The 17,190-nt window shown below is 41.2% G+C and overlaps 1 protein-coding gene across 1 annotated transcript; it reads right to left on the bottom strand.

Annotated features, from left to right (window-relative positions):
- Positions 1-276: 276 nt before the first annotated feature.
- Positions 277-16,615, bottom strand: fam219aa (family with sequence similarity 219 member Aa). The gene is made up of 6 exons (XM_027003757.2): positions 16,379-16,615; positions 7,308-7,407; positions 5,703-5,805; positions 4,855-4,935; positions 3,576-3,630; positions 277-3,151 (listed from the first exon to the last, which is right to left on the bottom strand). Exons 1-6 carry the CDS (start codon positions 16,436-16,438, stop codon positions 2,993-2,995), a joined length of 558 nt encoding a protein of 185 aa, XP_026859558.1. The 5' UTR covers positions 16,439-16,615; the 3' UTR covers positions 277-2,992.
- Positions 16,616-17,190: the final 575 nt, after the last annotated feature.

The following is a 17,190-nucleotide window of genomic DNA, read 5'->3' as shown; positions in this document are numbered from 1 at the left end:
TAGCATGTGCTGTCCGAAGTATGGCTATGGAGGCCTGGGGCTAAGCCTGCCACACCATCTGCTGCAGAGCGGATGACCCAGGCTAAATCAGGCCTGCTCCCCAACCTTAGACCTCCTTCTATACAAGCTCATGCCTCTCTGCCAGTTATTACAACTTCCTGGCTTACAACGGGCGTGGAGGTTAATTCCATGTCAGCTTGACAGCGCTCACAACGGAGTGGTCAATTTAATCGGACAAAGAAGGAAAATAACCATGTAGATGTAAAATAAGCCGGGTAAGACAGCAACACACATTTTACTCAGACACAGACATTTAGTCGCATGCACTCTTGACGAGGATCACAACAGAATGTGGCAGGTGTATTTATTCATATGCTACACTACAACAATAACATCATTAAATACTGGCATGGAAAATCGTTATAGTCATATGATACTTAGCAGGGGAAACAAAACACAGACAGACATGTATCTATGTTAAAAATGCAAACCATTTGTTCAAATAAATTTAAACAATCACCTTGTAATAAATAATAAGATGTATTGCAGAGCTTGACTTAAGGCATAAGCTGAGAGAGGAGAGAGCGAATGGGTCACGGTTCACACAAAAGCCAAAGAGAAGCTGTTCATTTTCACTCCAATCAGCTCCAGCATGAACCGTTGTAAGGAAACAGAAACTCTGTAGTCCTCTTTCCCATGGTCAGTCTGTACCAGGAGAGGAAACAGCTTTCAGCTATCCCTTAACACTGTCTGGAATGAGGGCAGAAGCTGCTGCATGGATCATTTTAACAGGTAAAGAAAAAAACAAACAAACCAGCAAATAAATAAACAAACACCACAACCTCCACATCACAAGACAAGCAGATGGGATACAAAGCCATAATCTTGATGCGTGAAGATTACAGGTGCACCCTTGTATCCTGACTACAGCTAAAAACCGTCTCCCTTCTGATAAGTAAGCTGTGCAAAACTGTTGAGTTGGGAGCACTGGGCTCTACGTTTACATAACACATGACAGATAATTCGGTAACTACACAGGTCCCCGCACGTTTAGAAAGACGATCAAGAGGACGTGAAAAGGGCGGTCCCTAAGTGAGCGACCCGGAGGGGTTTTGCAGCTTCAAAGTGATCGGCTTAGGCATAAAGCACTTCCAAACTCTCCTCAAACATATTCCCCTAAAGTAATATACCGTATTTAACAAATCCAGAGTGTTTGTGGTATGCGGGTATGCGCATTCTACAAATGATGCCTAATAATGAATGGCAGTGGGGGAGGATCAGGGGGCACTTTCCACATAAAAGCTGGTACATTATGCTCAAAGCAGGAATAATGAGTATTGTGACGACAGACAAAATAAGTGTGTTTGCTTATTAAACTGTTTGTCACATGGCAAAGTTAAAATAGTGTGTAGATGTGCAGTCATCAGTGCCCTCTTCAAAAATGTTAGGATCCTTAAAGGAGATGCGTGAAAATGTGCTTATACTGAACTGTTTGGGGAACTTCTCCCGATACAGGTTGTTCTTGTCCTGATCTAATGATCTTTCAATTTCCATTTCATACAAGTGTTGGTCTAGACCAAAATGTACCAGTTAAGCTATTTCCTAGACTGGCTAAAAGGAGATTAATGCATGTGGATACCGACATTTCACCAAAATGTCTATATAGGAGACAAGCTCTCATATTGTAGCACTGCAGGAGTGTTGGCTGGGATCAGACAGCCCAGTATGTCTCTTTAATCAGTAAAACTCTGGGGTCTAGATGGACAGGAGTGCTAAACAGGTATCTGGCTATCAATTTTTCATAACATGCTTTTGGCACTCGCAAAATAAAAACAAATTCAGTAACAGGTCAATCATGTTACAAAAAGATGAGATGCACATCAACTTCTATAATGCTTATATGACACTTTATACAATAAAAATTGACACAGTGTTAATAATATCTTCTAAGACAGCTTTTGAAATCATAAGGTAAATCTCTCATCCATCATATTCTGCTAGTTATTACTATGTGAACAGACAAGCTAATATACTAGGAGAGCTGCACATATGACCATAAACCCTAGAGACAGTCTGGCAGATACCATCCATTGATCATTCTGTATTCTGGATCATTGTATTGATGTAGTAAACAGATGTTGGTTTGTCGGTAACCACACAAGTAGAAAACGTATTACAAACAATTAGCATGGATTACATTTTCACCCAAAACGTTACTCTGACACATTAAGTGAGCCTTGGTAAAAGTTCACAGAGTGAAGGAATCACTTATGTATGTTTAGTTGATTTCAGTTCCTCACAATAGGTGCTGTACTGTTAAGCTCTACTATGCAATCAATGGCAGATAAGTGTCTTAATTTAATGTATGCATACACATCTCATGCCAGATTAAAACCTTTTAAAAGCATTTGGTACAAAGTACTGATAGCATTTTTATATGAGTGTAAGGAGCAGATCCAAATCCCCATTAGGCAGGTGAGAGGGCAATACTCTGTTGCTCACTGTGGTTCTCTTTCATTCAGAAACAAAAGGCTACTTTTTACCCTTCCACACCAATAACTGAACACTACCATGCACCAAGACATCAACAACAGAACAAAGATGGTGCAACTGAGACAGACTGAAGATCCTAGAGGAAAATAGTAATTTATGTGAAATTCTTTCAAATATAATTAGTTTTTCTTTCCCATACTAATTGTTATATAGTCATTTTCACCTCAACACATTCTATACATATGCACACCTAAGCCTAGCTCCCTCTAGTGGCAATACAAAGACTCACATGTCCTACCATAGGAGGAACCACTGTTAGTATCTTTTTTTTGGTGTACATCCCATTTTTCCTTATATATTAGTTTAATTATACCCATTCTCATGACTCTGTTTAAATTATTTAATAGTTACTCTGTTCTGAGCGTCAAAGTGAGGAAAACTCACAGTAGAGGAGGGTCTGGGAAAGTGGTTCAGGGGAGGAGAGGGGAAGTATAGGGGATTACTGGATCCGACAAGCTGTAGAGGAGGTCGCTTGGCAGCACATGCAGGTGGGGTTGACTGATTTGGGGGGAATGAGGTCTAGATCCTCGTCGTCTGGGATTTCGTCCAGCCGATAGCCGTCCTTCAGGAGCTGGATGTTCAGGTCTTGGTTGATTTGCTGAAGAGGGCACAGATCAGGTTAGTCATGTCATTACTGTTCCCTGCCATCCTTATCCATGCTGAAAACAGTGTATCAGCCTGACAAGCTGTGTGAAACACAGGACACAGTGGAGAGTAAATACAGCAATGGGCTGGGTACAGCCAGTGACATCACGCTGACACCAAGGACACGCTAACACAGAAGGCAAGGAGCAGCACATTCTGCGAGAAATTATGAAGCAATATTCATAGGAAATAGTTACAGGAATGTTATGGTCTATGTAGTGATCAAAAGAACAAGACTCCCAAAAATTTCAGGACCGTACTGAATATGGTGACAGTGAGTGGATGTCTTAGTAACAGTGGGGTTACGTTTTTCTGAAAGAATGACAATAAAGTGATGTCTGTGTAGTATTTAGACACTGGTCCATATGAGCCCTCACCTCAGCTGAGGAGTATCCGGACGAAGAGTATCTGGACACATCGAAGTCATCATCACTGAAAGGAACAGATTGAAGGCCATTATGGACCTACGTTGTACCATGATGAAGTGATACAACACAGACTCTGGGAATTCAGCCTCGTTTCATGTGTTCACTCAGAAGTGGCTCTCAGCAGCAGACTCGGGCAGTCCATCGGTGGAGGTTTTTACAGTGTCCCTACTCTATCAGGTCTGAGTAAAATCATAGATGGCTTGAAAATTACACTGTGTGTTGGCAGGGGAACAAAAAACAGAACAGCTAATTTACCTTGGTAGGAAAAAAAAATAAAACTCACTAAATGTGAACTGGTGAAAAAGTATATGCGATACTATAGTGAATTAGTGGAAACACTTTTCCTCAGTAATGTTGTTTAGATTTCACTGAGAAGGATGAAGATGGCAAGAGGCCTTCAGTGAGACGGTGATCAAGAAAAACAGCAGAGACAATCAGTGCCCAGATTGCTTTGGTAATTACTGTCTGCTTTTAATGAAGATAAGCTCAGCGGCAAGCAAGAACTAAACAAGCAAGACTGAGCAGTGGGGGCAGAGCGGAGGCATATAGTAATGTGGGTTAGGAAAAGGTGTTTGTGTGTGGATGTGCGTGTACACGAGTGTGTGCGCACATGTGACCCGGAAGACAACGACAGAAAGCAAGGTGAGATGGGATTACACATGAGAACACACCCCAATAATAGAACAGACAACAGCGAGGGATAGGAAGACACAAATGATCTAATGCATGGCCCTATCACGGGCGAGCTTCGCTTCGTGGCAGTGATGTCATGCACCTGGGACCAATGGGAACATCTAGCAGGGAGTGTCATTAATGTTTTCCATGATTGCAAGCCTCAACAAGCACAGACGCAGATCAGGCCTACAGAAACAGTGTCAGTCGAATCTATACACACAATCATATTTACAGTCTTTAGGACATCATCTGCCCCACTGGCCCTTCCCTGGACTGATTTTCTGTTGGGCTACAATGAACTAAGGACACCTGCATTGTTTCAGAATATCTGGAGATATTACTGAGGTAGAGGTACTGGAGCTGAAATAATAGCCTGTCATCTTAAATATGTGGTTTTCAGGAGATTGATTCACTACCTCTTTAAAGCTAGAGACGAAACACTTGACAGGTGTGTTAATTGTTTCATAATACAATTGTTTGTAGTTTTATAACAGAGCTGCTCAGGAATGTGCACAGCCCCCAGGTCATTCTTTACTGCTGTAGAATACTGTACCTGTCTGTGTCGAGTGCAACTAAGGGTTTCTCATCAGGGCTCTGGTCTAAGGACGAGTAGCCTTTATTAGGGACCACCAGCCTACAGGAGAAATGCAGGGAGAGACGGTTCAAGTTTTACTGCACTAAAGTCTAAAAGAACAAAAAGAAAACACGTCATGCAAAAATCTGACACCACACATTTTAATAACCATCTTGTTTGCATTCCCAAAACTTTCAAATCATTGTAAGCACAACAACATCATAACACATTCTTTATAAGACACCCCAAAAGTGAAGTAGCATTTTATTCTCTAACCTAAAACATCAAATGGTGAAACCCTAGTGTGGAAATCCAGAATAGCTGTGGGAACGGGCTAGGTTTCTAGCCATTAGAGCACGGTTTTGTCAGTTTCTGCACCAGCAAGGCTAGCTTCCCTATCCGTCTGCGGAACAAAGGATTGGGCTAATCTGTAATGCACAGGCTCACTGAGCAGGGCCTGTGTCCAGCTACTGCGCTGGCCCTCAGCCCTGCACCAGGGTCCTCTCATCTCTTCTGATCCCAGCAGGGGAGCGGCGAGCGCTCTTCTTCCTGTTGTGTCTCTCTCATTAGCACTCACCAGCTTTCTGTTCTCAGAGTTCTGCTAGCGGCGGATGTGTATGCTGCTTCAGCTCTATGGTTTTGCACAAAGAAAAGGCCGTGTTTCCTTCCCAAACTGTGCGTGCGACATGACACGTGACCTCTTGACACGTGCCAGTGTGCCTTCTTTCTCAGATAATGGTCCTGACCATTAATTAAAAGATTTGACTGAACAACAAGCTATCTCCCACACCAACCCTCCAACCACCGAGTCTGTACGGCTATCTCACCGTGTTCTGGCCATTACGTTGGTTTTTTTGGGCTGTTGATTGACAGGGCTGCCCGCCGTACTGTTCTTCGCTGAGCCTTTCCTCGCCAGTTCTCTCTGCTTCTCTGCAATCACACAGAAAAAGATACGCATCCTGAGGATATGACGATGACTCATGTCAGTGGGAAACCAATCACAGTATTTGATCTCCACTGCTAAACTGTATTCTACTGATGATAAATACAAAATGTCAGAGACCAAATCTTCATGATAAAATCCTTTAAAATATTAGCCCGTAGCTGACCATAAAAATAATTCCACAACAAAAAAAGATCTTTTATCAGGCTATGATTATACCACCATCCATTCCATGAAAGACTAGAGAATACATGTCATTCTAATAAGATCATCAATAAGAGATTGTACTGCACTCCCTGTGTGCGTATTGAGGTTTTTCAGTGAGCTGTAATGTAATCAAGACAGATACGCCAGCTCCAGTATTTATTCTTGAAAATACGGCGAACTTCAAATAAATAGATGAATGCATACATACAAACACTGATGTAAGGGTTCCGTCATGCCCCGATAGGCACCCACACCAATACCATCGACATCTCGCCATCATTCCCCCATTTCCAACCACCTTCTTGTTGAATTATTGCCCATACCCCTGTCTCATCACACCCTTTCTTATTTAAACCCACAACAGTCCTTTCCTAGCGCTTTGCGTTAGCCTTACCCTGACTGACACTTGGATCGCTTTCCTCATCCATAAGGATTAATTTACTTTGTTTTGCTAAGTGTTTTCTTACTTTTAAATACACCTGCTTGTCTCCAGCACTTGAGCCTTGCTCCCGTGTAGCCAAAATGTCACAGGTTCCTTATGAAATGAATGTTTCTAAGTGTCAACATAAACTTTGCTATACCAAAGGTATGTGATAACTAATCTTAAATCACCACTACAACAACAGCTAGCTTATCTTATCTTATAAGACCTATCGACTATGAAAGAGATTCTATGACTTAAGCTCTAATCATTTTACAGCAAGATTGATAATCTATTGATAAACTATTAGAAAACTATTCATTTAGGTGATAAAGGTGTGTTTTTGCATGCCCCTGCTATGTTTGTGGTCTCACTCTCAGCACGTCTTCAACGTGAAATAACAGTAAATAAATGAGTATGGGACTTCTAAGCAGAAGTTTCTATTCATTTCCTTTGTAATGTGTTGACCACCACATTGCACAAACGTGCACAGAACAGCAGTGGCTGTATTTCACCCAGAGACGTCCACAGTCTGGAGGAGAGGGGTACAGCACCTGTGCCACTAATTAACAGCCACAGATGTTGATCAGATGTTGGCAAATCTCAAGAATCTACTTTAATTTCAGCATTATTGCTAAATGACTGTGTTCAGGCCAATCGCAAGTGTTCCTGCAGTCAAACAAATCACAGATGGTCCATGGTGTGCAGAAAGGACTGCTGTAGACGATGTAAATCTAATTTTTTTGAGCTAAATTTGACAGCAATATGTTGACTAATGGACATGCTGTACTGCACAGAGGCCTGAGCACCTGGGATTGTGCTTTTCAGTACTTTCTGTGGCTGAATGGAACAAAACCTCACCGATCTTTACTTGCAGTGGGGAAGGCTTGTAGTTTATGGCCACAGACTCTGTCTCCCTCGGGTCTGAGTTAGTCTCTGATCCAGACGTCGCAGATGGGTCCTTAAGACAGACAGGATGACAAAAACATTCACAGTCGCACATATAAAGAACAGTGAATTTTCACAAGTAAAGCAAAATAAAAACGTACACAAAGCAAAAATTTAAATGATTCAGGCCATCCCGTCCTTCCAAGGTACCTTACTTAACTTCCCACACTACAGAGGTTTATGAAGAGTGGAAAGTTTTCGCTTAGCTGGAAAAAAAAAGAAGCCTGACAGACACTAAGAGCCACAGAATTGCTCTGTATAAACCGTGTGCTCTGTCGCTCCAGTGCTTCCAGAAAGTCTCAGCTAAGACAAGCTGAGAATTCTGATTAAGGAGGTGCGGGTCCTGTTTCTCTTAAAGCATGAATCAGCAGAACCCTCTACTCTTTAGCAGGAATGTCCCATTTTAATCTTTCTGACTTAACTGTGCTTTACCTGCTCTGTGAGAGACATTTAGAGATATTTAGAGCTAATTGGAAGATTAGAAAAAAAACAAACAAAAAAACATCCACAGCAAGCCGTTGCCAAACAATCCCCTCCAGTTTTTTTGGGTTTACTGAAAAATGCATACATGCATCTGGACAGGCCATTGTTGGCACTCTAGGGGTGAGCTTGACTTTCAGCCTGCCTTTGGAGCAAATGGATAACTGATGACAAGCCCAGTGAAAAGCCTCCCATACAGAAGCAGCTTGCTTTTAGAAAAACACCCTGCATTTTAGGCAAGACAATTAAGCATTCTTGGTGGAAAAGGAAGAGGAAAAATTCGGGCCAGATGCACTGAGGCTTTTGCACCATGTTTCGTGTGTAAACAGAACGTAGCACGAACAGAAGCAGCATTAGTGTTACATAAGAAATTGGCTTCAGAGTTGAGACGGGCAGTTTGTTCACCCATTAAACAGACTTCTATCCTTCACATATATGTTTGATCTCCTGGCCATTAAATACTACAGCCTAATATAATCATCTTTTCAAATTGTCCCTTTGTGAATCCCCACGTCTATATCCGCACCTCTGCAGCAGTGCCCTTAACTTGCTACAACCCCAAGTTTTTGCATGGCTCCACAATTGGACGAGTTCCACCATGTCCCCGTGGCTTTTACACTCTGTGCCTCACAAGCAGAGTGCAATTAGTAGGCGTCGCCAGGCGCAGTTTACGTGGTTAGCTGCAGGCTTAGTAAACCAGTCTGTTATTTTAGGCTCACTGGGAATGAATACTGCTGTGCCATCAAGCCGCGGCTTGCACTGTGCCCTCTCACAAACATCTAACCCCAAGTGTCCTTCAAAGCTGATTGAATGTAACAGCCTAATAAGAAATTAATCCAAAATCACAGGCTTTTTGTAAAGCTTCCATATGCACTCAATATCTATTTTCCTTCAATTTCCTACAAATATTGAAAGAAACGTCAGCGTGAAAACCTTCCCGTTCTTTTTCTAGAACTGCATCTCTCCTGAACTACCAATCAGCGAGGTAAAAAGAGAAGAAAGGGGTGTTCCTAGGTGCCATAGCAACCACCCAGTATTCCCGACATGAGAGAATGCCAATGTTGTGCATGGTTTGTAAGATTTGGGCCCATTGTGACATCACCAGGAAAAGGGAGGCGGACAGAGAGTGTTTGTTGGAGAGAGACGGTGAGTAAGCCTCTTTGCCAACAGAGCTCTCATTATGGCCACCACAAGCCAGGCATTATTACTTGGCTAAAGCCAACCTGGGTTGTTGTCATGGACCAGTCAGAGAAGCGTGGCGTGGTTATGGTATTTTGACAGCCTATACATAGCAGTTGTCAGACCACATGTGTTTTTGACTAAGGTGTCCAGTAGGCCTACAGAACTGAAAACAAGGCAGGTCATTATGATAAAGTCAAACAGGGAATATATCTTCAAAACACCCAGTAGCAGGTGTCAAGGAAGAGAGCTAGTACCGACCACAAGACAAGGCTCATACAGATGTGACTGAGGTAATGAGGCATGCTTTCAAGCCCAGAAATATCACGGCATTTGAGGAATCATAAGACATGACAGAAGCTGAGGGCATTCTTTTACCAGCATCCACCTCTTTTTGTGGCCAACAGTCTCTTTGTATGGGAGGCATGACAGCCGGCAACTCCCCTACAGAGGACTGAGACAGAAGCAGCCTCTTCTTGATAACACATTTGTATTTGCATTACCAACCAGCGGCTTGGCATGGTTTTGAGCATGAATTATTCACATAGGTTTTAACACTCTGACTACAATATACATATTCATCACAGTTTTGCAAAAACACATACGGTGGCCCACTTGTGATATTATATGCCAGAATAGAAGGCCAGGGTCTAAGAAAAGTAAACTGTTAAATAAGCTTAAGCATTTTAAAGTCCTAACTTCTGTATGACTGTATGAACAAATTCTATTCAAAATATTTAGGTCATGTTTCAAGACTAATAGAACTCTTAACTCTCAAATAGCTCTCATCCCAAATACAGCAAGACATTGACACTGTAACACCTCCCATTTTCAACAGCAGGCTGTTAACCTGTACATAAGAACACACTGTTCCTTCTGCACCTCTGTGTTTCTGAGGGATATGTGCAGCGTGGCACTAGAAGGGGCTCCCCCTGGAAACATTCCCAAATAGTGAGAGCCGCCCTTCCTGGACAACTGGATGGATGTGGGCACTGAGCCAGAGAAGGGGGTTGGTCTAGAGAGTGCTGGCAAGGATAGGGTCACCACTAGGGCACAGAGGCACAGAGAAATGCCCAGTGACCAGTGTGTGTGTGTGTGTGCGCGTGTGCGTGTGTGTGTGTGGTTTGAGTAGCATTTCACTACTGGGTTTATTCATTTTGAAACCACCAGACAGGACCAACCTGCTCGCACTAGCAATGCAGTTACTGATAAATAATTCAGCTAGATTGGCAGTTGTGAAAAGTAGCATGCTGTGAGCAACTGCAGCATACTAGTAAAGTATTCACAAAAAGTCACCATGCCAAATCTGCCACCCAAAACAAAATCTGTCATGCATGCTTAGCCTGTTCTACCTCTGTTTCTAGAAGGTGTTTCTAGAAGGAGCCGTTTCTAGAGAGCTACATAATACAGGCACAGGTGGGGTCACGGTGAGATTTGGCAGGAAAAAGTTCTTGCGAGATGTGAACTCATTTCTGGTTTTTGTCCCTTGTTGGAGTGATTGAAGTGCTTGTTTTGCAATTTAAATGCCCATGCCGTATTCTGAGCTTTAAAAAATAACAACAAACAAAAACACACCACCAGAACATTCTGCCTTTGGCTAACTGCCATGAGCTCTAAATGTCTGGCAGGTTCGTTTGTTAACAGACGACTCCTCTTTTGTCTTCTGCATTTATTCACAACTATTAATATTCGTTTTAATGCTTAAATGTTTATTTGCGCATTAACTAGCGAGTGTATGAGGGGAAAATGAGTGTTTCTGTATGTGCTAAACACTAAGCAGTTGTTTCGTGTATGTCTTGTGTTGAGCAGACAAATAACACACTGTGTCCATTTTAATATCTTTGGCGAGGTAGGCACATTAACTGCAATACATTCATAACTAAAAGGTGTCTCCAGTTTTTATTTTCCCTAGGACAGCCCTAACCGAGGGTGTTGCTTGTCTCACAACAACTGCTTTCCTTTGGTGCCATGTGTGGCTGACAACAATCTAAATTATGCCATACTAGTACTACCACTGAAGAGTAGAGGGGTCTTATGAGCTTGTATAGTCGATGTGATACTGTAGAGGTTTTCACTGTGTCAATATTGAAGTGTTTTTGTTTTTTTTTAGTTAATAGGTTAGAAGCATGATTTCCTGCATCTTACAGCTTATTTCTATTTGGTTATCGTGCACAGTGTGGCTTTTCCTGTGACATTTAGCTGACACTTTTATCAAAAGCAGCTTATAATTATGACTGAGTACAACTTGAGCAATTGAGGGTTAAGGGCCTTGCTCAGGGGCCCAACAGCGGCAACTGGGGCAGTTTGAACCAGCAACCATCTGACTACTAGCTGTGTACCTTAACCACTGAGCTACCGCTGTCCTTTGATGCAACATTTGTGATACGTGTGTTGTCCACGTGGACATGTCACGAGTTTTGATTAAGCTTGTTTATTTGAAACTGCAGTGTAGAGCTTGTGGAATGAACTCTGTTGCCTATCAGATTTTCTCTTCTGGTCTACTGTGATAACTGTGTCCTCTCTGAGGGATTCTTTGGCTGATTTTTCTGTAGTTTTATTGATTTCTGTGTTTATCTGCTTGAGCTATGTTGTCTCAGGTATTCTTTTGTTAATAATATTTCAGTTCATTTTTGTTACAGTTATATACCATAATGAAGGGGAACACTGAGGAAATACAGACAACACTATAGAGGTACAAGGAAATTTTAGTATGGTTCATTCTATCAAATAAACATATGAAGTGACATTTTCTTCACTATTGAAATATATCATTATTTTTAAATTTGAATAAATAGTAAAAATAATTTTAAAACTCATCAAGATTATTGGGAATTATAACAGAAAAAGAAGTCTTATAAAACTCTAGTTGCATATATATATATATATAAAATTAATTCCAACCTTTACAGTTCCTATTACACAAGTGTCACTGTACCGATACCACTTGTGACCGTTTCAGCTCTGCAAGATTTTTCCAGACCTCATTTCTTCTAAAAGCACAACAGCCATTTTGGCTGCTGACAAAGCAAGTGTTTGCATCAGGGTTGTTTATTATGCAAATTGCTGGAGTGCAACACCATCCCACAGCCCTAGAAGACAAAAGTAAAGGCCCAAGGTGGTGTTACTGGACTCACATAATACTCACATAATCGACCTTAATCACAGAAAATAACAACAGATTTTTTTAATTCAGATATAGCTCAACTCTGCTCAGTTGTGGAACATGGAAACAACATAGCATGCTGTTCATTTACATGTAAAACTATTAAACTTTGAAGTTTTGATTATCGTTTAAGAGTCGTCTGACCCTGTAACACTACCAAAAGTAAACCTGTATGAAATCTAAGCCTTGCTTAAAAAGGCACTTTTACAGACTTGTTATTTTCAAAGTCTAATGATTTTCAAATGTAATTAGAAATACAAACACTACTACAGGAAATCTTGCCAAAAACAACTATGTTTATCTACCATCAGCCTTTGTTAACCAACACAGATTATACAAACCTCAAAGCTTATCAGCCAATTCAAAAGGAACCAGCTATTCATATTCAGCAACATGTTCAAATGCCTCAATAACTTATGCTAATTTATCCAGCCATAAAAAGAGAACTGGAGCACACGTGTTCCACTGAATTACAGGACTTCAGCAGACATCCTAATCATTGCACTCAAATGAGCTCCAGCTTGAGGAACCAAGGCATTGAATTACTAAAGCCTAGAGAAGTAAACAGAAAGGCACAGGCTGGAAACATAGAAAAAGCTGGAATGCTGAGGCAACAAGCTAGCATTTTCTCTCTTGATACAGCAAGATCCAGGTAATAATCGTTTCAGATGGGAAGTCAGGGAGATGTCTCACAAGATCTAACATCTGGTTTAACCTAATAACTGTTCCACTTAAGGAGCTTTAAAAGCAAACATTCTGCTTATTGCACTTAACCCTGTTACCACAGGAGATAAAGTAACCCATCTACAGCCCATGGTTCTGGACCTCCTCCTATCTACTGCTGTCTAAGGGATTGGTAGGGTAATCTGTCAAGAAAAAAATCCAACAGATTATATTAGTAGATTGGTTACTGTGTAGTGTCTATAAATCACTATAAACAAGTCAGGCGTTTTTGGGTTTTGTTTTTCACCATGTCCACATTAGCAATATTATAATCCAATAAAGGGAAACCCTGTCAAGGCATTTGAGAAGAAGGTGAGATTTAAATAGCTACATGAATTTTTATCCACAATAAACACATTAGCATTAAAATAGCGCAGTACATCTGCTTTGTGGGGTCACAGCTGGCTCTGTGAATGCTGAGAGAGAATGAAACAGAGACAATGTCACTCCAAGCTGTTTCACCTCATTCCAACTCCATTTTAATAAGCAAATTAGGCTGAGCTCAAAGCAGTGCATACACTACACACACCAAAGACTATAGGAAGACTGAGCAACGAGCGTGTTGACAGTGAAAGACACCCTCTGTTAATGAACTGGATCAATTTACCATCAGATAGAACACTGGCATGTTCGGACTTTAACCAGCACAACTGTTAAAAAAGGAGAAATATTAAGCACATAATTTTATGTACTTCATATCAAGTATAGCAGCCACATTAAAAAATGTGTGTTCAATATATATATATATATATATATATATATATATATATATATATATATATATATATATACATACACACACACACACACATACACACATACATACACACATACATACACGCACACACACGCATGCGCGCACACCCATTGGATAATTACTGCATGGGTGATTATGTTTCAGCTGGCAACAAGTTATTTAACCCTAACTGATGCAGTGAGTAGCTTCTCACACATCCTGTGGTCGTGGAAAAGATGTTAATCTGTTTCATAAGGGTCAAAGTATTGGCATGCATCAAGCAGAGAAAGCATCTAAGGAGATTGCTGAAACTACTAAAATCAGGTTAAGAGCTGTCCAATGCATTATTAAAAAGTGGAAGGACAGCGGGGAAACAGCATCTTCGAGGAAGGAATGTGGTCGGAAAAAAATCTTGAATGATCGTGATCGGCGATCACAAACATGTGGCGAAATCAAATCGTAGAAAAACTCAGGGATATGTTTAATAAGGAAAGTAAGAGCATTTTCACACGCACAATGCGAAGGGAACTCAAGGGATTTGGACTAAACAGCTTTGTAGCCTTAAGAAAACCACTTGTCAGTGAGGCTAATGGGAAAGCCGGCTTCAATTTGCTAGGGAGCATAAAGATTGGACTCTGGAGCAATGGAAGAAGGTCATGTGGTCTGATGAGTCCAGATTTACCCTGTTCCAGAGTGATGGGCGCATCGGGGTAAGAAGAGAGGCAGCTGAAGTGATGCACCCATCATGCCTAGCGCCTACCATACAAGCCTGTGGGAGCAGTGCTATGATCTGGGGTTGTTTCAGTTGTTCAGGTCTAGGTTCAGCAACGTTATGTGCCCAAAGAATGAGGTCAGCTGACTACCTGAATATGCTGAGTGACCAGGTTATTCCATCAATGGATTTTTTCTTCCCTGATGGCACAGGCATATTCCAAGATGATGCCAGGATTCATTGGGCTCAAATTGTGAAAGAGTAGTTCAGGGAGCATGAGACATCATTTTCACACATGGATTGGCCACCACAGAGTCCAGACCTGAACCCCATTGAGAATTTTTGGGATGTGCTGGAGAAGCGCAGTGGTCCAAATCTCCCATCATCAATACAAGATCTTGGGGAAAAATTAATGCAACTCTGGACAGAAATAAATGTAGTGACATTGCAGAAGCTTGTGGAAACGATGCCACATCGAATGCATGCCGTAATTAAAGCTAAAGGGGGTCCAACAGAATTAATTAGAGTGTGTGACCTTTTTTTTTGGCCAGGCACTGTATGTATGTGTGTGTGTGTGTGTGTGTGAGAGAGAGTGTGCACGCACACACACACACACACACACACACACACACACACACACACACACACACGCGCACACACGCACACACGCACACACGCACACACGCACACACGCACCTCCCAGCTGCTGTTTAAACATTTTCAAAGGGAGTTACTGCAACTCTGCACCCAACTCTGTCATAGCATCTGCAATGACTGTATACATACGTCCTCTAGGGTTCTCTGCTGAACACTTAGTCACAACCCATAGGTTGTTCTCGGTTATGGTTCAAATGTGTAAATCTTACTTAATACTCTAATTAGTAATTTAACTAAGATGTTAAACTTATTGTTGATATAATGGTAATTATTGCTTAATTAATAGGATTCCATTTTCTCACAAGCATTCCAACACTGCAAGAGAAGTATTACACAGTCGACGTATGCTACCATCAGTGTAGGACACTCATTACCATGCAGAAGAAAAATTGTAATTTTAAAGTGGCATTTACTTTATACCTTATTTTAGTTTTAAAGACAGATGAACACCTACACAAATCGCCAGTGGCAGGTGGGTCACCTGGAATACACCTTAAAGAGTTTGTCAACATATGAATGGGGTATTAGTGTATTCACATCGAACTGGGTATTAGTGTAGAGTCCCCCCTCAAAAAAAAGGAAAGAAAAACAGACACATTACTCATGGGCATGCAATGCATACACCAACTTCCCTATAAGCTAAATCCGGCAATTAATAGTAAGGATATTACATTTACGACAACTTAACAGGGGTCTCTGAGGATTTGGGAATCCCTGGTGCACTATATGGCTTATGTCTTGCAATTGTAGTTTTGAGCTCAAGGGTCGTAAGCCGCCAGCTAACGTTATAATGCTAAAGAAGCTCTACATTTACATTCTACATTCTACATAAATGTAGAAATGAAGGAACCTCCTATTTTGGACACTGGTCATCCCCGACAAGTCAGCCAATATGCTGCAGCACCAAAGCGCTCTGGATTTCCAAAAGAAATGCGGCAAGAGCGTGTCGTTTGTGCTCCACAGCTGGCCAGTGAGTGGGTAAAGCCTACCATACCATACCATACGTGTAATTCGCTGCAGGCCAAACAAAGTTAGAAAAATAACTGGCATATCGCATAGCTAACGTTAGATTAGCGAAATACCACAGCCCACGCCGTTCAAAGTAAACAGAGTAAACACTGGACATTTCGCTGCGTAGCCCAATTGCCTACATGATCAGGATACTTGGATTTTCAGAAAAGGGTGATAGCTTGTTAGCCTAACGAGCCTTTGGCGTTAATACTTCAGATTTTTCTATATTTCTGAATCATATCCTCCAGCTGGGCTACGCACCACACGGAGGTGTTTCTGTTTATCCCTGAGCTGCAGACGCGTATCTTAGCTACGCTACTTACCAGCGGTTGCGTCTCTGAGTTGACCGGGGGTACTTGAAATCTGTCCATTTCTTCCATCATTTTGGCAAAGGCCCGGCCGGCAACGTTTTTTAAAACGACACAGTAACTGAAAAATGCGTGTAATCAGTCACAATTTCTCCAGTTGTTTAGCGTCATTTCAGCTCACTAGGCTGCGGGTCGCCAACACCAGTCAGCGGTGACTCGACATCATGTTTCCGGGTTTCGTGTCCCCCTCCCCTTCCCACGCTGACGAATGGATTAATAATTCAGAAGATACGACACGAAAAAAAAAACAAATCATGCAAACACGAAAATGACCACGTGACCTAAGAGAACCGCTAGAGCAGACTATCAAACATGGCATGCAGAGTTGGATTGCTTATAACGATTACAAAAAAAAAAAAAAATAAAAAAAAAAAATATATATATATATATATATATATATATATATATATATATATATATATAATTTTTAGAGATTACATCATAATTTGTAAACCATTATTTTCAGTTTTTATTACATTATAATTACTACATACTAGGTGAAAATGGGCGAAAATTCAAATATGATCTTTTTTTATAATTAACATTTTCATGCAATTCAATGAAAAATTGAAATTAGAAAAAAAAAACAACAACAAACACATACATATTAAATTAGCCATCTCCGTTATAACAGTTAGTTGAAAGTGTCGAACAGGTTATGATCCTGGAAGAGGATTTGCCCCCATTCATAGCGAGAAAGGTGGTCTAACAGTTTGCCTACACCACTGATTACAGCATTTGGTTACTCTCTGGGGACTCCAAATCTC

This window comes from Electrophorus electricus, chromosome 6 (assembly GCF_013358815.1).
Source record: "Electrophorus electricus isolate fEleEle1 chromosome 6, fEleEle1.pri, whole genome shotgun sequence".
Classification (NCBI taxonomy): domain Eukaryota; kingdom Metazoa; phylum Chordata; class Actinopteri; order Gymnotiformes; family Gymnotidae; genus Electrophorus; species Electrophorus electricus.
The sequence above is the reverse complement of the archived record's forward strand: the minus strand, read 5'-3'. Positions and strand labels throughout refer to the sequence as shown.

What these genes read in the sequence shown, in the direction of transcription:
- fam219aa (XM_027003757.2), bottom strand. Translation starts at nt 16,438, where the DNA reads ATGATGGAAGAAATGGACAGATTTCAAGTACCCCCGGTCAACTCAGAG. An exon ending in ACTCAGAGACGCAACCGCTG is followed by an intron (nt 7,408 to 16,378) that starts GTAAGTAGCGTA and finishes GTCTGTCTTAAG; the next exon opens with GACCCATCTGCGACGTCTGG. An exon ending in GTTGCACTCGACACAGACAG is followed by an intron (nt 3,631 to 4,854) that starts GTACAGTATTCT and finishes TGTTCCTTTCAG; the next exon opens with TGATGATGACTTCGATGTGT.